Source organism: Coturnix japonica, chromosome 3 (genome assembly GCF_001577835.2).
Source record: "Coturnix japonica isolate 7356 chromosome 3, Coturnix japonica 2.1, whole genome shotgun sequence".
Lineage (NCBI taxonomy): Eukaryota > Metazoa > Chordata > Aves > Galliformes > Phasianidae > Coturnix > Coturnix japonica.
In genome coordinates, this window is record NC_029518.1 from 18,026,751 (window position 1) to 18,048,230 (window position 21,480).

The 21,480-nt window shown below is 35.1% G+C and overlaps 1 protein-coding gene across 1 annotated transcript in view; it reads left to right on the forward strand.

Moving 5' to 3' along the window:
* The window catches only part of USH2A (usherin), a 356,150-nt gene that overhangs the window by 178,139 nt on the left and 156,531 nt on the right, over window positions 1-21,480 (forward strand). Inside the window, exons 35-39 of the mRNA XM_015857330.2 lie at window positions 3,064-3,223; window positions 3,713-3,884; window positions 7,921-8,068; window positions 13,962-14,113; window positions 17,375-17,537. Coding sequence (XP_015712816.1) covers window positions 3,064-3,223; window positions 3,713-3,884; window positions 7,921-8,068; window positions 13,962-14,113; window positions 17,375-17,537 — 795 coding nt within the window. The remainder of the gene's footprint in view (window positions 1-3,063; window positions 3,224-3,712; window positions 3,885-7,920; window positions 8,069-13,961; window positions 14,114-17,374; window positions 17,538-21,480) is intronic.

Below are 21,480 nucleotides of genomic sequence, written 5' to 3' on the forward strand. Positions count from 1 at the left end.
GTGAGAAGTATATCACGTTATGTGAAAATAAAAGAGGGACTGAAATTGAGGAACAAATGAAACATGATTAAGCAAAATAACAGCTCTTCATTCTCTAGTGTAAAGTAAAAAAAAAAAAACAAAAAAAACAAAAAAAAAAAACCAAAAAAACCCCCAAAAAACCAACTAAACAAAAAAACATAAATCAGTTTTTGCTGTGAGTTAAAAAGAAAGTAATTCTCCACTTATTGGGTTCATTTTATAGATTGAGATCAATGAAATTCTTCCAGCAACAGCATGAAATCAATTGTAAAATAACATATAATTCACATACTATCTTCTAAATTATAGTTTGTTTGACGTTAATCACCAAGGTTTCCATTTACTGCTATGCATTTTCTTGTAACAAAATTCTAGATAATGCTTGTGGATCTGTTTCTAATGTCTGAGAGTGATCTGTTTTTCATGTCCACAATTGCCTACATTTGATCTTATGCAAATCATACAATCAAGCAAATGGAAAACAAGGCATTGTTGCTAGAGGACCTTGACAAACAGTGGCTGTGTAGTTTTAAGAACCTCTTTACCATGCATTCAGATTCATGTTCATGTATGTGGTTATTTGAATTCATTTATCCATTATGAAACACCTTGAACTTTAAACAAGAAAATGTCTGCCAGATCAGATTGTGTCAGATAATTGCATCAATTAGAATTTAACATGATTTTCGTTGTTTAGTTTGTCAGTTTCTTGTTCTAAGTTTTGAGAGGTACAGCCTACAGTATACTGCAGGTTTATCGTCTTTGATGAAGTCTACAGAGAGATTTTTATTGACAGATATTTATCAACTCATATTTTGAGTAACATTCCTCAGTCTCTCATTTCTGTATTTTCTTCTGTCTGCTTCTAACTTCATTCTTTTTACTCTTTCAAAATCAAAATATTCCAGGTTGTGTTCTACAATATTTTCAGCATTTATTAGTTAAAATATGTTGGTGTTATTAAGCCGAGATGAGGAGTTAAGACTAGCTGTGACATGTGATATTTCCACATCTTAACTCTTTTTACCTTTTCTTTAACCTCCCCTCTACTTTCCTTCTCTCTCAGTATTCTTTTCAGTTGCTCTCAAAAGACTTTGCCGCTCCCATGTCCAGTTTGCATTCCTTGTTCTTTCCGTTCTTTAATTTGTTTTTCCTGCTTCTCTGTCCTCTTTTTGCCTTCTTCTTTTCCATCTTCTATTCTCCTAAACCTTGACATATTGCTCCCTGTTCAAATGTAAGTAGGTACTTCCAGAAACTCTTATTTATGTAGATAATCTCATGAATGAAAGTGTGCATCAAATCAAGGTTTCAGTAAAAGCTACTTTTCAAAAAAGCAGTTCCTTGATGAGGGATATCCCTTAAAGCTGAGAAAAAATATCCTTCCCTAATGAAATCCCAATGTCTGTATAAGGAAAAGATTCATCTACCATAAGCAAATGAAAAAGGAGAAATCTTTCTCTCTTCTGCTTTCTGTTCTGCTGTATACAGACTAAGAGTAGCACTGTAAGAGAGTGTTGGCTTTATTTATTGTTTACAAGGATATTATTTAAATTGGTGCCGTGGATTGCTTTTGGCTGTGTGTTTGGGAAAGTAAATTCCTACTGGTCACTTGTTTGCCCACACAGGACCTGAAGTATCAGATTTATCTTTGAGATTTCCATCTTCATTTCTATTATTTGTGACTTCCTTGATGTCAGTGGGGAGGAAGAATGGATGCAGGCAGGTGACGTGTGGACTTCACTTTCTCTGCTTGCTGAGCCAGCTCGAGCACCTGCTCTGAGTGTGCCTTCCCCCTCTCACCCACATAAGCACTGCTTAACCCTGGTAGAATCAAACCCATTATGTTGATTAAATATGCCACTATTACAGGCATTCCTTTGCTTTTTTTTTTTTTTTTAGTCACAGCATTATTTCTTTTCTTTTAACTCACATTTTGCCGTGTCTGTCCTCACAAAACCGGAATAAATCAGAAGGAATTCCTTTGCAGGGACAGACATCAGACAAAGGGTAAACTAATGAGAAAGAAGATGGATCTATGGCATTTCTTCTTTAGCAGTGGTCTTTCCGTTACAATTTTTAATCTCTACTCAAACATTTTTGCATAAAATAGTAGTTGGATATTATTTGGCTCTGCAAACACTGGCATTTATTATGTCTTGCTAAAACACAGAACTTTTCTGGCATATTAAAATTTGCTTTTATAACACACTCATTTTATTTGTATACCTTATACTGTTGCCAAAATCTGAATCATTGCCAAAATCTAAATTGTGAATTCCTTCTTAAAGGATCTACTCATTGAAATGTGCAATTTGTATTAAATTAAAAAGACTGGAAAATTCTATCTGAATTACTCTACTAGTACAATGTTTATGATAAGCATTCTTTTATTAGTACACGAATCCTAAAAATAAATGAGGCTCAAGACATTTTAGAATATTTATTCAGCAAAGATATTGCATTTTATTCACCATTTTCTGCAGTAATTGAAAATCAAGATAGCTTCAAAATAAATAACCAGTTAACAGTTGTCTTGCTACAGTATTAGACAGGTTGTCTTTTACTGAGATATGTTTTACGAATGTTTGATAGGCAAAGAGAGAACAGGGGTGGCAACAGCGAGCTGCCTTTGTGCTCATTCTTAAAGTGCACTGAGTAAATTGTATGTCTTCATGCTTGACATGTGTACAGTATACAGCACATTTTGTGGAAAAAATCTGTCTGTGTTAATGAATCTATATATGTTTTCTGTGACTTAATTGTCTTTGAAGTATTAGTCACTGTGGCAAATTAACATAGTATGTAGCACTAAGAAGGCTCTCCTGAAATTGTTTGAGGTGGTCCAATTGTACAGTAAAACTGGAGCTCCCTAGACCTTCTTATCACCACTCTGGGGCAAATCCAAAGCAGCTAAAAAGACAGGCTGCCCTTCCTCTGAGTTTTCTGAACTCACTAGGTACTGAAAGTTACAGACAAACGGGATAAAATTAATATGCCAAGTATTATAAATATGCAATGTGTGTTTTCTTTTTTTTGCCTTAGATTTAGCTGTTTTTACACCCCACCAGTTTCTGCTCACCGCCTGCACAATTGCTGGCTGTACGAACAGTTCCCAGGTCACCTTGTTTACTGCACAGCTGCCACCATCTCATGTAGATGCCCCGATCCTGACGATTTTGGATTCTAGAACAATATATGTGCAGTAAGTAAGGATTTCTTCTTTCCTGACAACACAATAGCGCATCAGTTTATTCAAGAATTCCAGTGAGTTCAATCAGGGAAAGGGTTTGTGACATAAAATTAAATTTATTATGATTAAATGCATAGAAGTGATTAGTTTAGTGGTTCTGTGCACCTTCTGATTATCACTTGCCAACTTAATTTCCATTTTCTCTTTACGCAATCAGTATAACCTACATATGGGCATAGCCTCTGTAAACTTCAGTGCAGGAAAGGTTCTGGTGATATGCCCATGTTGTAGCCCCTGCATTGTGTGTTAGTGTAATAATATATCTATGAAGTTCAAATACTGCATTAGAGCTTTGCCTTAGATTTATTTTTTTGGTTGCACAACTATGTTTTCAAATTCTTGAGGTGAAACTCACAAAGTCCAATAAACAGAGCCTTACATTTTTTTTGAGTATGGTCTGATTCTTTCCTAGTCTTAATCATATTTTACTTTTATTTGCAGATGGAAAGAACCATTAGAATTAAATGGAATCTTAGATCGCTATGTGATTTATATTGCCAACAATGAGCAGAATTTTACACAATGGGATGTAATCTACAACAGCACAGAACTTTTTCTGGATTTTACTATTCGGCACCTTTTCCCAGGCACTGAATACCTCATAAAACTAGCCGTAAGTTTTCTCCTATTGTTAAACATCAGGATTTGCTCTTTCTTCATAAAATCTACAAATAGAAGGAAATATCATAAAGGAAGAGAGTTCAGTGTTAAGTAGCTGTTTGTTCAGAGTATTTCAAAAGACTGTAGTGTTTTTATTGCTTTTCTTTATCAATGATTTTGTTCTTTGTGATGAATTAGAGAAGATTCAGCTCACCAGAAAACTGTATACAGAGTCATGGGATTGTCTCTTGTTTTAAGCACATTGCTCATTTTATAACAATACCTATATAAGGATATTTGCTTTGATAAATGCCATAGAAAAATATTCAGCTCTTGATTATGAATAAATTTACATTTATGTAGACTGGGTATGCATTCATTTTTTTTTTTTTTTCTTAACATGCTCTTGAACGTTCTAAATATTACACCACAAAAAAAAAAAAAAAAACCAAAAAAAAACCCAAAAAAACCCCAAAAAAACTGCCTTTGGGTGGCGATAAGGATCTGACTTGAACTTGAAAAAGCAAGGATATTCAGTCTAATTAAGGCTTAGATTTGTGTTGAAAATAATTCATTTGTGCCTAGGCGTCTCAGCACATTTAACTGTATAGCATATAAAATAATACTATGTTCAAAAGTGTGACAGTACTTCAACAAGCAGTTTAAATCTTCAGAAGCAAGTATGACTATCAAAAGTATTTGAGATGTCCCACTGTGCCACAGCTTTACTGCGCTCCCACCAGCTCCTGAACACAGGTGCAAGGAGAGAGGATGAAGGGAGAGTTAACAGCTCGGATCTGCAGAGCCAGGGTTGCTTTGTTTGATGTTTCTGCTTTGGGATATAGTTAAAGCAATGAAGTGGTGTGTGGATTTTGTTTTTATTTCTTTAACACATACAGATTTTCACAGACTTACTGAATATATTTTTAGGAATGGTTCATTTTTATATTTTATCTCTAATTAATTTCTATTTTTATTTTATAAATATATATAATTGCAGTGCATCAAAGGTAACAAGAAACTAAGAGAAAGGTCATTTCTTTTAGTGATAGTTAAAGTGGATAAAATGGTCTCTGATAGGCAGGTTTGAAGACTCCTTGTAGCTTTGAACATAGCAGGTCAAAAGTGCATGAGATGCCCAGTATATTTGAAATGGTAGAGTAGGCATTAAAACATTGAGACCCATTGAATTTAGAAATTACCAGGATAGTTTGAGAACTATGTAAAAGTAGAGATTTACAAGTTATGAAGCTTAAAAGTGGTCAAATGTTGAAGTAAACAAAACAAACCTAACAAAAGAAGAAAAAAATAACCACAAACAACATCTGCACCCCTACATCCCACCCTCCCCCCTCCAATAAGAATGCACAAATCAAAGCAACCACACCTGGAAAGAAGTCAAAATATTTAGTTTTATTGGAATTCTGTGAAAACTTCTCCATTTAAAAAAATCACAGTATGCCTTCAACTCTGGAAACTTGTTTAAACTCTCTAGTTTCTTGGTTGGATGAAATAAGCTAGAGCCTCTTTCTTTGTACTTGATTCACAGATAATGCTGATTTTGTTTTGTATTCATACAAAATCAGCTTCTGGTTTATTTGAGAAAACTGTGAAGACTGTTTCGTTGAAATTCACAGCTTTTAACACTCAGCTCAGCAGAATTTTCAGTACCTCACAAACCCATGACTTCAACTTTTGCGTGACATGTTTAGGTACATTTAGCAAAATGTTTTTCTTTGTATGCAGTTATATTTTTTCACAGCTGATGACTTCCATTTAGTATGAAGCAAAAGAATTGTTACATACTGTAAATGACTGCAACGGCTTTTATAAACAAGTCTAATGCTTCTTTCCAAAAGTCAGCCGAGTAGTCTAAGGTCATGTCTCCCTAGATTAGTGCAAAAGGGATTTCCTTTTGCTCTGTTCCTGCTCTAAGCTGGTTGGATGTGAGCCAGGCCAATCTCAAAGCAAATGGAAAGCTAAAAGGCTGCATTTAAAATTAGCTGGGGTGGCACACCCTTTTATATGGCTTGAGTGCTTTTGTGATGTCTCTGTTGAATGTCTCCTTGCTGCTGTGTTGTGTGAGTAAACTAGCCTACGTGCTGGCTGGAGGATCATTGTGTTTGGCCTTCTTATGTGTCATGAACCTGTACCTTGGCTCTCTGAATGTGTTGATGTTTTTTCAGATTTTTTCCCAAATCTGTTTTCCAGTGAAGATCTGAGTGGCACAATGGGGCTCCAAGTGGGTATAGGATATCATGACTTAGGGTATCTCTGTGTGAGATAGCTGAGAGTCTCACCAATGTCTTCTACATTTGGATATAGTAATCTAAAATACCACAATGTAAAATGCAGATGAGCTTTGTCTTATAGATTTTCATTCAAAGAATTAGAATTTTGTATACCAGCAAATTTCCTGGATCTTCATGAAAATCAAGAAATAAATGAATAGAAAGGCTGCAGCTAATTAACTTCTTAACTAAAAAGCCCTCCATTGCTAAGGAGTACTAAATAGAGCTCCTTTAACAAGGGAGCAAGTAACGCAGGAGGAAGAGGCATTTTTCTTAGGTCTTTGTGAAGTCAATAGTAGCTGAATAATTTGAAGTGCAGTCTGGCTTTGCAGGAAGGATGATGTTCTTTAACATTTTGATAAGGAAAATGTTTAGAGTTATGTGATCATCTGTCTAAGCTGACAATAAGGTGTTTAAATAAATGCCACTTCTGTATATTCCCAAAGCTAAGTTTGCATTCTTTTCTTGTTATTTGATAGCCAAAACTGAATACAAGGAGTCATTCTGTAGTTGTGTTGAGAGTGCAATTTCCAGAGAAATCAAAACAATCTTTGTGTGTAAAATAGCCTCTCATTTACAAATAGTTCTATTTTTTACCTATGGGGCTAGTATATACCTCTGAAGTGGAGAAGGAAATAAGTTAACTGTTCACCTATTTGCAACACACTGGGAAATAAGAAACTGAAAATAATCCTTTCAAATAATATACACAAGATTGGAAGAAGCATTTTATTCCTGGAGATCTGCTTGTCCACGTCAACATGCAGTCAAAAAAGAAATATAATGACTTGAGTTTTAATGAAAATGTATATCTGAATCCTTATTGAATTGGGGTTTGATGTAGTCTATTGCAAAAAACAACAATGGAAAACAAACAATAGATACAACAAAATAAAAGAAGAACATTTAAATCAAGTAGAGAGTTTACATATTCTTATATGTGTTTTTTAACTTCTGTAGCTTCTCATCTTGCCATTGATTTTAGTGCAAGTAATCAGCAAACCAGTGCATGTAAGGGGCTAGCTGAGTGGCCTTATGTTTCTGCATGTAAAATTTTAAAAGCCTGGTATCTGAGGCGATCTGCAAATTCTTGCACATTGCATTGCTTCATAATCAAGCAAAATGTAAAAGTGGTGTAATCAATCTTTTCTTCCCTGGTAGCTGAAATTTGACTGTTATCCATAAACATGCAATAATAACTGTTACATATTGATTTATAATACAGTGTTTTTTCACTCTTTTAATTGCATCTGCGCACCACTCAGTCTGCTGTTGTGAAGTGCAGAAGTCTCTGAGTGTTGTTGTTTTTGTTCTGAATGACTATTCAGTGAGACATTTTTTCAGGTGCATTGCAAGGTGGTTAGTATATTCTGTCTGAAAGTTGTGACTACTCTATTCAGTTCCTGAATGATTTTATGGTATAAATAGTAGATACTGTACTGTAGTATTCTTTAGCTGTTTCTGCAAAAGCATTTGAAATCTAATTGTGATTATGACTCTCGGTCAAATGCAAAATGATGGCAATCAAATATTAGTACAAGGTTTTATCAATATTGCACTTAAAAATTGAGTATCGTTAGTAGCATCTCTTGTTAAGATAAAAGTTACCTGAATTTAAGATGAGATTCTTTTATGAAAAGCAGTCCTACTAAGTTCAGATATGTAAAAGCTTGAAAACTGCAGATAATTCACTTCTAGGCTCAAAGGCTGTTGGTATTACATTGAAATATGTTTATTTGTTGTGATTAATATTTTAAGGCTTGCACTGGAGGTGGATGCTCAATAAGCGAAGCTAGCACAGCTGTAACAGATGAGAGTACGCCAGAAGGTGTTCCTGCTCCAAAAGCCCAGTCATATTCATCTGACTCCTTTAACATCTCATGGGCTAAGCCTGAGTATCCGAATGGTAAGTGAACTCTTTTAGCCTCAAGTTAAAAAGATGATTAGTAAAGGTAAATTAATATTCTAAATGGCAGCTTATATGTGGTGCTTAATTTTTAATGATCATTTTAGCACATAAAATACCTGAGATAGTATCATTGTCTGCAGCTAGGAGATTGTGGTTTTCAGCCTACTGTACGGTTTCAGTAGCTCAAAAGTGCTCCCTTTTGATGGTTCTTGTGTACTGCATCTCATTGTTTAATGTTTTCCAAGACAACTGAGCTGAGGACAGGCCGTTCTTGGAGAAAATCCACCTAGGGTGCTCATTCTACCTTAAAATAAAACATTGATTTCCATTTCATAAATAGACAAGTAACAAATATTACATTATTGTTCTTTGTAATCATCTTGGAAGTGTGCATTTGCTTGACTAGGGAAATTAAGTAATACACTACCTTTTGTTTAGAAATGTTTTCCAATGGGAATTGTCTAAATGTAACACTTTTGGACAAATTCAACACTTCTAATATCAGTATCATATATCCTTGGATTTCACCTTGATTTTATTATTACCTATATGATACATTGTATCAGAACAGAGGAAGCTATGAAGAAATTGCTGAATTCAAGCAACAGAAATGTTTTTTCTTATTGGGTATCATATTGATATATATATAAAATTATTATTTTAATTTCATATGAATTTCATTTTTCCCCTGAAAGTTTACCTCGCTTTCAAATGTGGGGGAACAGAAGTTGTATCCACAACCTCAATACAAGGCACTTGAAACAATTTCCAAAAAATTAGTGATTATAAGGCTACACACTTATAGCATCCTGTAAGATATTACATTACTTTTAAAGGAATTAAGAGTCATCTGCTGTTAAATACATTATTTGATAATTTAAGATCTTTTGTTATTGGTGTCACTCTGTAAGATTTTTCTGTCTAAACCCTTAAAAACCCTCACACCCTTTAACTGAAATAACACCAGTGCAAGTGGCAAAGGCTTAGGGGGAAGAAAGGAGTGCAAAGAAAAAAGGAAGAGGGAAGGAGAGGGGGGGAAATTGTGAGATAGAAGGCAGGATGTCCAAGTATGTGGTTTAGTGGACAAAACATGAACCATTTCCAGTTTGCCCTTTAAGCGTAAATGATTGTATGACTCTATAAATCTACACATATCTTCTTATTAACACAATAATACTGCACATAGTTTGTCTCTCTCCCCTTTTAAATGTAATGAACAGATTGTTTAAAAGTTTAAAAAAAAAAAAAGAGTTGTGAGAGTTACCAAGTTTTATTAAAGACATTACATTGTTCTGTACCCTTTAAAATTACTCTGTTAATTTCACATCTTCCTATTATTAAAATTAATATTATTAAATTATGAATATTATTAAAAGCTCATGGAGTGTTTTTCCCTTGGAACTGTTGTTTTTTGGTGATGTGTGGATACCTTGTGTGTGACTGTTAGACAGTTTTCGTTGCAGTTAGAATTGGTGAGAGGGATTCAAATGCATTTGGCTTCTGTTGCTCTGCCTTGTGGAGGAAAGCTGCTTTTTCCACTTATGAGCTCTTAAGTACTTAAGTGTGGAAGAACTGCTTTCTTGTGAGAATTTGGCAGGTAGAAGGGCATTAGGGCCTTTACTGTTCCAGCATAGTATGCTCTCACTTACACAATGATCAACAAGGGATATGTGAATGTTCTCTCATTTTTCTTCTTTCTCTTCCTTACCCACCTTTTTTGGAGTTTCAGAAAGTACATATAACTATTAACATTTTTTTACCATGCTTTCTTCCCCCCCACCCCTCCCCTCACTTTCCTGCTTGCATCTAAAACTTTTCACTGATTAACTGCTTGATCAGGAAAGTTTCCACTGTGTAACTCTTTTTCCGACTTCCAGCATATCTTTTGGGCTACCCAGTGGCCACTTCATCCATAGTTGCTGTCTGTCAGTACTTAATTGAGTAGGAGGCTGAAAAATACTGTGGTTGAAAAAACTGAAATATGAGAAAGATCAGCAAAAACAAACATCCCTTAAATTTTGCTACTTCAGCATTTTAGAGGTATGTTGTTGTGGCTGGAGATTAATGGAGCTCTAATGTAGCCCCCTTCCTCAGAAGCACTGGAACTATTTCTCACTCTTGACTTGGTTGGTGAGTTTCATTATACTAGGTATAAGTAGTTTTTTTTTGAATTTGTTGATTTTGGCTTGATTTCAGATGGAAACCTCAGAGTTGCAACAATTTGCCCATCATAAATTGACACCTCCTTGATAGATCTCAGGGGCCATTCCTTTATCTTCTATCTTCTCACACTGTAGTCCAGAAGTTATTGTATATTTCCAGGAACACAGAAAGTTACTCAGGTCTTGCTGATGTTGAGTAGATGTACAGTCTAATTTGCAGGGATTTGCTCAGCATGAACTTTACTATGTTCTCTTGATGTATGTAGTGTGTAGCTGCCTGCTACTAAATGGACAAAGTTAAGGGGGATTAATATGCCATCTTTGATGCCACTTATGGAAAACAAGATTACAGTCTACTTAGCTTCTTCACAAAAATGGCACAATGAATAAAAGGTTGACTTAGAGTTTTACTGAGCTAAGAGTCCCATGGGTGTCAAGGAGTAATGTTACCTGAATATGGACGTTGAGTTTCTGGCCTTCAGAAATCACTGTCTGATAGAAAACAGGGAGAAGTACACCTAATTCTCCTTTTAAAGTTGCCTCCTTTATGTAATATGTAATTTGTGTGTCAGATTTGAGGAAAAAAAGACATTTGGAAGATGATATGCTGATGTACATATTACTTTTTGCTTTATTTTCAAACCAAAAAGAAAATAGTTGAGAGAGTATGGCCCTGAGGTATGTCACTATACAGCAGCACCCCACAACACCCCTCCATCTCTGTCGTTTACATTCAAATATGTAGATAGTGTAATATAAAGAAAATACCCCATTTTGTTCAGGCAGGAGTTGGAGAGAATTGTGTGATGACAAAAGACATCAGATATTCTGTTCAGTATTCAAGTGGCCTCAATTAAGAAGCCATGTTTTCTTCATAACATATCCAATATAGGCTTGCCACATAGTTTGAGGTCTGCTCTTTTGGAGGTTTTTCACATACAAAAGTTTCTCTCTTCTCACCAAGGAAATTTTTCTTAAGGTGGTTACTTATCAAAAGCTTCTGTATAGATCATAGATCTATCAAGTCTATCATTCAGGGCCATGTGGAATTGTATAAGGAGTAACAGAGATTATAAAAACCAGATTATGAAATTATTCAGTGAATTAATCCAACAGTAGTTGTTGTTGTGCTTGCAAAAGACTACTTTTTTTCATTGTCAATGAAACTGATGTAGATAAGATTTGACCTGTAGTTGTACCTTAAGAGGTAAAAGGGGTACATATGCAAGGGACTCCTGGTGACCACACTTTTTTTTTTTTCAGAATCTAAGCTTTAATTGTACTGTTGGGTTTCTTTTCAAGAATGAAATGTACTTGTACCATGGTCAGTAATTTTATCTTCAGTGAAACTAAGGTTTAATCTGGCTATCTGGAATTAATAATTGTAAAGAACCGTGTAATTTCTTTTTCTCCATGTGCCCCTTCTAAAGCCTTGCAGTCATTGAAATGTGCTCTTTTCTATTGCATGATTTGTGAGCACTTCAGGAGTATCTAGCAAATCCTGGAAAGTAAGTAAACTCTGGTCTGGTTTTCACAGTATGTTTTTTAATCATGTATAAGTCAGATGGAGAGGTTATTTATACCTAGCCAAAATGAAGTACTGCCTGATATCTGGAGAATGGCTACACATCTCAAAGTTGGACTACTGCCTTCTGTTTTGATGTATAATTTTCTTTTTTTTTTTTTTTTTTTTAATACTCTAATTTTCTCCATAAAAGTCATATAAAGCAGAGGCAGAACCAAAATCAACAGATAATGTATCAGCTTATTCAAGATCGTTGTTCTCTAACAGTACTGGGAAGGCTAAGAAGAGCTCACAGTGCTGACCCTCAGGCTGCTCCTCGCGGTGATGCTGCATTATACTGTGATTGCAGGAACACTCTAAAATAATAGTTCAGTTAATTCATACTGAATTACAGTAGAGTTTTCATAGAGATACGTATGACACCTGTATTAATATAAAATGAGTTCATTATGATTCATGCTGTTACCACAAATATAAAAGGAAGTGATTATATGATTTGACTCTGACTTTAAAGGATTAGCACTTTAGTACAAGTGTTAAAGTACATCATTATTTTTTTGCCTCTAAAATGCATCCTTAATGCTGGTGTTTACAATCAGAAATGCCTTTGTTGGACTTAAAATGAATTCTTTCTGAGATAAATATAAAATATCTATATTTGATATTTTGTTTATTTAATATAGGGCCCAATATCAGCCATTAATGTCCTTGCCTTACAAGGAACTAGACATGGAACAACAAGGAATATTAGCTTTAGGAAGCCCGTCAAATTTGGTGTGGTTTACCAGGACTTCCTCCCACATGTATGTCTCTGTTATCTGTCTTGAGTTTAGCCTCTCAGTTTGTTAGATTTGGAAAGACTTGCGGAATTTATGAATCACTTTGTATACACAGTTCTGCAGTGATGCCTCCTATTTATTTCCATGGAAACTACAACAGATACACAGAGCACAACAGCACTATTTGGTAAAGCAAATCCTCAGCTACAAAACGCTATTTTCCATTATAGTCACCACAGTTAGCTAATTTATGAGGATGAGCTGATTGAGACATTCTTCATTTAGTTGTGTGGCTGCTATGTGTGGCTGTCCTGTACATGGCTTTTCTTTCCTGTTGCTGTCACTACTGTGGCAAAACAACACCCACCATCTCACTGTGCTCACATCCACTATCTGGTCTCCATAAACATTCAGCAACCATCTATGCCATTTCTTTCCTCATGGAGGAATTCAACAACCCACCTTTGCTCCATACACTCTTGCATGTCAAACACTGATTTGTTGGAGTGCCCCTCTGCTGTCATCAGTCACATAGCAACAATGTGTAGGGGATAGTGGTGGGAAGGTTCAGCCTTTTCTGCTGTATCACCAACATTTGCCTCTAACATCATAGGCCAACATCGTAAAATGGAAGGCATTACTTTTGGAGCAAACCTTGTGTATTTTGTGGAGTAACTCTTCAGAGTCCATCTGAAAAAGCTGTGCTCTTATGAAGCATTTATTGAGTAGAGCTTTTTAGAAAGTTGGACCGCAAACAAACACTTGTTTTTCATTTGACAACCTTCAGTTGGATTTCAGAAATTCTCATCCATAATTGATTTAAATGCAGTGTTTTTAGCAAATAAATAAATAAAATTTTTAAAAATGGGTATTTGTCAGACTCATGCAAAGATACAAATACTGCTTTAATTGCAAAAGTAATCAGATTGCAAGTGTAGCCAGCTATGGTTTTCTGTAGCCTAATGGAAACTTGACTTGAGCTAGTCGAAGTTGTCTATCATTTAAATAATTACATCAGTATTTTTATTTTCTAGGTCTACAGCTGTACAGATGCGAAATTGTTTTGTGTATCATTCCAGTTCTTGTTTGAATAGCTGTATGCTGAGTAATCTGTGAAAAAAAAGTTTGCCTGTATTTTCCTGATTCCAAGGCGATGTTAACTGCTGTCTACTAAGGCTTATTTGTATGTAATCTTTGGAAGGCTGTCATTGTTTCCAAAGAATGCAGTTCAATGATGAGGTTTTCAACAGTTAAAATTGTATGACTGTGTTTTTCCTGTTATATACCCAGTAATGTTAAATAATGGCCTGCTTAACTATAAAATATGTGAAATAGTACCACTACCTTCATGTCTGTAGCACTAAAGATTTTCTTATAAATTCTGTGGCTCTATAGATATTGAGTGCTATCACATTGTTTTATAGGTATTATTACCAGCTACGGATTGTATATGGATGGTGTTCTAATACAGAATTCATCACAGCTAAATTGTTATGCTTATGGACTTGCTCCTTGGAGTCTGCATTCCTTCAGAGTCCAGGCATGTACTGCGAAAGGTTGTGCTTTGGGTCCATTGGTGAGTACCTCAATTTGCATTCTGGGAGTGTAATAAATGTCAGATGGCAGTGAATATCAGAGTAAATGGTGATGATTCACTCTGGTCAGTACTAACCCATCTGGCAAAATGTGACATTTAAAAAAAGAAAAAAATCCTCTTTAAGAGCTGTTGAAGATCTGATAGGTCATCGTTAGGCAGCATTCCAAAGTAGAACATAGGTACAGCAGTGAAAGGCAAAACTCGAGGCTGAAAACGCATGATATTGAAATGAAGTACAGTTGATATGTTTTAAAGGGGTGGATGTGAAATAGTCAGATTTGTAAGGACATAATATAAAGAAAGAGTTACTGTTCCAGTAATGAGCAAGATGCTAACTGCCTGATTGAAAGAATGGAAGGTAAGTCAAGAAGTGAAGAAGTCAGAAAAGGAAAATGCGGCTATTTTGAAATATCTTTTGAATGCAAATCTGTGATCAAAATATTCTACTAGACTTACTTTAACAGCCTTGTACAACATCCCATTTCTTCAGGTTTTGAAAGACAGGAATATTGAATATGACATGTGCAAACAATGCTTCTGAGCATTTCAAGGCTTTTCTTTTAATGCTGTAGAAGGCTGAGCTGATATATCCAGTGCTGCTGTATCTTTTATCTTTATGATTTATTATTCACTTTTTAAATATTCTTCCTAAGAATGTTTTCTTTCAAATTCTTGTAACATCGTCTATCTGCAAAAGATGACTTTATAACCATTAAGCATTTTACAACTTGGATTACTTTGAAGGATATTTACTTTTAAAAGCTTGGATGGCTTCTTGCCAGTTTTTGTGTTACATTTTTTATGACTTCATACCTACCTGAAAAGCAAATCTTGTTCCAAAATATTCAATGTGTGGTACCCTAATACATCGCAGTAGTAGTGATGTTTAAGACAGGTCATTGCCAAACTATGCACACAGATGAAATATGTGTTTTTACTACTCCTATTCTATCAAATAGGCATTAAAAAGGGGAAATGAACACCAGTAGTTAGGGTTATTACATTTAGCTTAATAGCGCTTTTTCGTGTCTTCGCTGAACTCGACTTAGTATCGTCACACTTGCAACAACTCCCAGCAGGGGTCGCTGTAGCGGATACCCATCTGCATCCCGTGATCGGTACACAAACTGTTTTCCAAAGCCAGTAATCCATCTCTAATCGTAGGAATTGAAGCACAACATCTTTATTTAGGCAAACCTAAGTGCTGCCAGGAAGTGTAAGCACTTTGACTTTTTGAAAGATTTTTATATCAATTACAGTATAAATCCAACACTTTAAATAAAAAATATCCAAAAGTTTCACCTCTTTCATTACTCTAAATAGTGTGGGAAGCGTCTTCCAGCCATAAGATGATATCCTTCCAGCTATTTTTGTTCCTGATCTTGTGTTTAATGTGCCCTAATCGATTGAAAGGATGCTATGTGACTCTACTAAATCCTGGATTTCTCCTGCTTGTGCTTCTGAAGGTGGCTCTGAAGATCTTAATCAGTTACAAGGGTGTTAGCAATTTTGCTGTTTCAATAAGCTTCTTGTATGGGTCAGATGAGTGTTCTGTTAGCATTTTTATGCTTTGTCAGTGGTAACGATCTATTTTTAAGTGAAATGCAAATCTGCAACACATGAATTCAAAAATTCTCCATTTTAATTTTTTACCGGTGAACCCAAAGTTTTACTTTTGCATCAATTCTATATACTTTTTAAGATTGTTTTACTGCCTAAAAAAGCCCCCACACACACATACAAAATAAGCAAAGTTTTTACTTATTTATCTAGAAGTAGAAGAAACTGTACATCTTCTGACAGATTAGTTGGAGGAATTCAGGTGATATATTGCTGATTTCCAAATGCATTAGGTCTGGTAAATACTGCATGCACAAAAAGAATCAATTGATATAACAGACGCAACAGAGCTTTTTCAGCTGTTCAGGTTATGATGAAGATTACTACAAACTGTACTCTTTTAAGTAGTAAAAAAAAAATCCTTTTCAGTAGTAAAAAATAGTTGATATTTCTTTCTCCAAGTTTCTGACGTGGAGAGTTTAGAGTACCAGCGTGAATTGGCACAGCCTTGCAGGATACTATTGTAGCTCAGAAAGTACAGTTTAGTCACATTCTTCCATAAGGATTCTTTTGACTGAAAAATCCAAATAATCAATCTGGCTTTTATCCAGTGAATCTGTGAAGCATTTGTTTATCTTAAAGCATGTACATTATCTTGTTGATTTTTCCGCAACTTCTCATCTCTTTCAAGTATAATCTTGTGCTAATTTAGAGTGCATGACTGTAGAAGCCTGTACGTAGAGGTATTTGATGCACATCAAAGATTTAGCTAGAAACGTAGAAGCAATAGGCTTTCCAAATTTTACGTGTGAAAAAGTAAAATATTAATATTTCAAGGGAAGTGAAAGTGTGCTATGCTTTGTTGTTATGATGATAGAGCAGGTGTGGCAGATTAAAAATAGCATTTATTAGCACTTCTATGAACTCACAGCTGAGAGGCACTTAGAAAGGTGTGAAACTATCTTATACCTTAGAAAATGCCAAATCAACAATGTATGAGAAACACATTTGTTGCCATAAATAATAATTTTGCTTCATACCATTGAATGTTTACTACAAGATGTGATAACTACTAAATTTTGATGATTTAGAGCGACTATTTATCTCTCTGAATTAAAGCTTTAATACTCATTGCATTTTCCATTATTTAATCATGTTTTCTTTTTCTTGTTATAACTACGTCTACTTAATGCTACAAGATAAGTTTGTTAGTTGAAATAGAAGTTAATTCACACTGCAACCAGGATTCAACACAGTGCAGGAAGTATTTACAGTAATTTGGTACATCATTTAAATATTTGTGCCTTACAGTTGTCTTTTAACATTCAGAAATTGAAAAATGCATTGTCTCATACTGTTGTTTTCTCCCTTAACAGTAAGCTCATGCATCTGCATGAGACTCTATGTATGATTTTAAGATACAGATCTTTCATTCTTTTCTACTATTTGTTTCCTGTCCTTAGGGGTCTTCATGTAAAGTATGGCAGTTGCTGGCCAGCTTCAAGCAGATACAGATGAAATGAAAGTAAAATGTTTTAAAAAAATCTGACGTGTGCGGTGTTGGATAGTTTTGTTGTGTTGTTTTTCATTTCTAAAGTAACTTGAACTTTTTCATTTCTCATTTCCTTGTCTTGTTTGTAAAGTATGGCAACAAACCTATAGCTCATGGTTCTTTTGCAGGTGGAAGCTCGGACCATGGAAGCTCCGCCTGAGGGTGCAGTTGATGTATTTGCTACTGTGGATGGGTCCAAAGAAGCACAGTTAAAATGGCTCGCCCCAAATAAACCTCATGGACAATTGTCCTACACAGTCTTTTTCACTGGTCTATTCTATGCTGATCAAGGTATTTATTTTCCTTTTTATTAAGTCTAGAAATAGCATTGATGTTCTGTTTGTTGGTTTTTTTTTGTTTTTTTTTTTTGTTGTTGTTGTTTGCTTGTTTTTTCTTTCTATTTTTCTGAAACTTTCTTTAACACTAAATTTTACTGCCTTTTGCCACTCCATTGATTATTTTAGAAATTCCAATTTTACTCTTAAGAGCCACTACTTTGATTTATGGTGCTTTACATTTGTACAAACACATACATTGGCAAATAAAGATAAGCTCTCTGCGCTCATTTAGTCTCTAGATATACGCATGGGTCTTATCTTACCACCTTTACTCAGATAAGGAAGCTATACTCACACAATTTCGCTTGGTTTACTTACATAAGTGGGAACTGTTCTTGAGAGCTGTACATAATATGGTTGACTGTGGGTGCATTTGAAATTTATATAAGTGGCTTTGGAGACAGCTACCTAAAAGAGTGTGCAATGCAAGAAGATACTTAAAAAGAAGAAAGGAAAAGAAGCCCAATTCTTTATTTCCATATGACAAGCAGATTAAATATGCAGTACAAAACCCTTACAAAAAGTTATTTGTTAAATCTTACTGTATTATAGGCAGCTGTCTTGTTTGCACTGTTGTGCTTTTTTAAAATCAGTATATTTAAAATCTAAACAAATTAACGTAATCTTCTGTGAAAATGTCACTAAATCAAGTGTTAGAGTAGACAGTGATGATACCCTTGTGTAAAAGACCATATAAGACACTGAAGAATGTAAATGGATTATTTTCAAATGCATTACACAGACTGTGTGTTCTTCAGTTGATAATAAAATGCTGTGTCCTCTAATTATTATAGAAATGTAAAATACCTGGGCAGTGAGTAAAAACGAATGCTCACAAAATGTGAGCATTTAATATGTCAGTTTGCGCTATTAAGCATACTCTAAAGTGTAATAAATAATACAATATTGTACCCAAATAATGTTTATGAATTATACCTAACAATGTTGTCATTAATTTTTAGAGGTTTATAAATAGTGTGATTGACATCAGGCAACTATAAAAATCTTTCCTTATAATACAAAATCATGGTTGAAAATAATGTTTGGATGACATTTAATCCTTCTATGTACTGTACGCAAATTTAATCAGCATTATAAATGTAGTAACAGATAGAGAATTGAATCACTGATGGCTTCATATCTTGCTTTTTTTTTAATGCTCAGGATGAGAATGATTTGATGTTTTCAGTATCAGTGGTAAAGAGAACATACAAATTATAATTGCCGTCCTCTGCGAAGGAGTATATAAATGAACTTGTTTGTGTGCTGTTTGGAAAGACACGTTCATTGAAGAGTTTAAGTGTGGTAGGCATTCTCAGCTGACCTCTCACAAAGGCTGTTGTGTACCTCTTTTATACAATGAAGGCTTTGATGTATTCTGCTGTGAAGCACTTGTAAGATTATGAGGAGAGGGAGTGATGATCAATTTGAAAAACAGGAGCAACATTTTGGCTGGACCTGTGACAGCAGAGCCATTTCCGCCAAGGCAGCAGGGTGAATAATGCAAAAGCCATATTCCCCTTGTGTTTAATCTTGCATTGTTTTTGCAGAGAAAATTTCTGCTTGCTTTCTAAGTCATGTCATCCTCAGTTGTCATCCCGTCTCTCAAACCATCAAAACGGTATTAAATGTTGCAAAGCTGTGCAGCTAGAGAACTTTCAAAAGTCAGAACCCATTTGCAGAGCAGCCCTTGTAGAAAATGTATTCTGTTCTCGGCAGAATTTTCTTTCAGTTCTTTCCACTGAGAAGTTTACTGATTTCTCCCAGTGGAATCTGCTGGAATTTATCGGTTCATGGTTGGCAGTCACAGATTAAGGTAAATGTCGATCCGTAATGACCCTCTACATGTTAGTATTGCAGTAAAGCTGGGCTTTTATGTCAAAGATATCAGAGAGGGAGCTATTACACATGACAGGGGTGATCAAGGGACTCCAGACCAAGGCAAGCATTATTAAATATTGACTAGTTCTGTGATTTATGTAGAGCTGGAGGAAAAAAGTGACTTTTTAACCATTATATATTCTTCAGCAACGAAAACCAGCCATTTATCTCCTGCTGGTAATAAAGAACAGAGTGCCTGCATATTTTAGTGGAGGGAAAACCTGGCCTTATAAATGAGATGGACTCTTTCATGATAACATTTCAGTTTGCTAATTGCCAAAAGCAAAACAGGCAAATTGGAAGCAATTATAAGAGTTGACTTAAAGTAGTTGCTGTGTTAGTTCAACTCAGGAGAGCTGGGTGGCGGTGATAGAATCATTGGGGAATGGAACCCAGAAAATTGCATTACATTTGTTCACTGTTGCTGAAACTTTGCTTTGCAATGCTAAATAAATAAAGAGTGCTTCCCCCTAGAAGTCAGAGCTCCAGCAATTGACCTTTATGCTGGCTGTTTGGGGGTATGCAGGAGGAAAATTAAGCATTAATTCATCAAACTTACATAAGACATCATCTGTTCACTAGACTTGCACAAAGCTTATTGAATTGTCTGATGGCTAATTGGTATTTCGTTGACATAATGAACAACTGTATTTCATCCTTTGCCGCAACGTCTGTTAAAGAGGCAGGGTAATGTAAGAAATGGCTGTTAAATTCACCTAGCATACATGCATACAAACAGTGAATTGTTTCTCCTGCTGCTTAAATGGGTGACATGCTCACCAATACCTTAAGCTGTCCTTTTGGGAAGCCTGAGGTTTTAGATCTCAGAAATTAAAGTTTACTTAAGTGAATGGGTTTTGAAGATTGTTTTCTAACAAGAGTTTCTTGCAGTGTCCACACACTTCTGCTGTTTGTATACATCACTCTCAAATGTAAAGTCTTTATTTAAATTCATTATTATAAATAAAATCTCAAGCTTATGGTAAGAGTATGCATCTTTCATAAACAAATATATCCTTTCCCTATTAGTATAGTCCCTTATATGGAAGTTCATAGTTGTGCTTTTTTGCAAAGTAGTTCAAAATTTACTAGATTACAAAATAATGTCTGCAATGAAGAATGGGGAGCTAGGGAAGATTTGGGTTGATTCTCCAGCCTGCCTAGTGATGCCAGCTGTGACCTGTTATTCCATGAAGCTGTTATGTAACAACTTTAACCTTGAGTGAACCAGAACATTTGTTCTGTGCTCCAGTCCCAAGCAGTTTGAAGCACAGAATAAGTAAATTCCATATAAGTATGGATATCCCCTGGACAAAGGATATTTTCTGATGCTTCTCGTATTTCTGTATTTTTACAACACCCCTCCCTAATGCATATTTTGAAACTCTGCTTGATATGCTGTTATCTTATCAGTGACCTTCTATAACATATGGTATGTTGAGATAGCAAGTTGGTGACATGGGAAGTGTTTAAATAACATGTAACTTAACACTTTATCTGTCAAGAACTTGTTATTCCAACTCTTTAGAGACACCAGCTGATCTCATACTGAATATTCTATGGATGTCCCCAGGCTTAGCTTCTTCTTTGTCCTATTCCAAACCTTTCAAATTTCTCATGTCTCTGACTGTCTTTATATTTTATGTACACTGTTTTTCTATCAAATGGTTCTGCCATTCATTGTATTTTTTTAAGATATCCCATAACTTTCCATCCAGCTGTTTTTACAAACATACATACCTAATAGGAATTGAAGTGAACGGCCTGCAAATTCATTTTTATTTCATTCTAGGAGGTTTTTTAATGAAATCAGATACTTTTACGTCATTTGCAAAAGATTAAAAGATGCTGTGGTTCGGCTTTGTTAAATCAATAAAAACTTATTTTATAATATATAAGACCAAGGGAGAATATTCTAATAGTATAGAAACCTTTGAATTACCCATTTCTTGGCTTCAAATGTTTAAGAATCCAATAGAAATGTTTCTTAATGCATGTCCTGATTTTTATTGCTG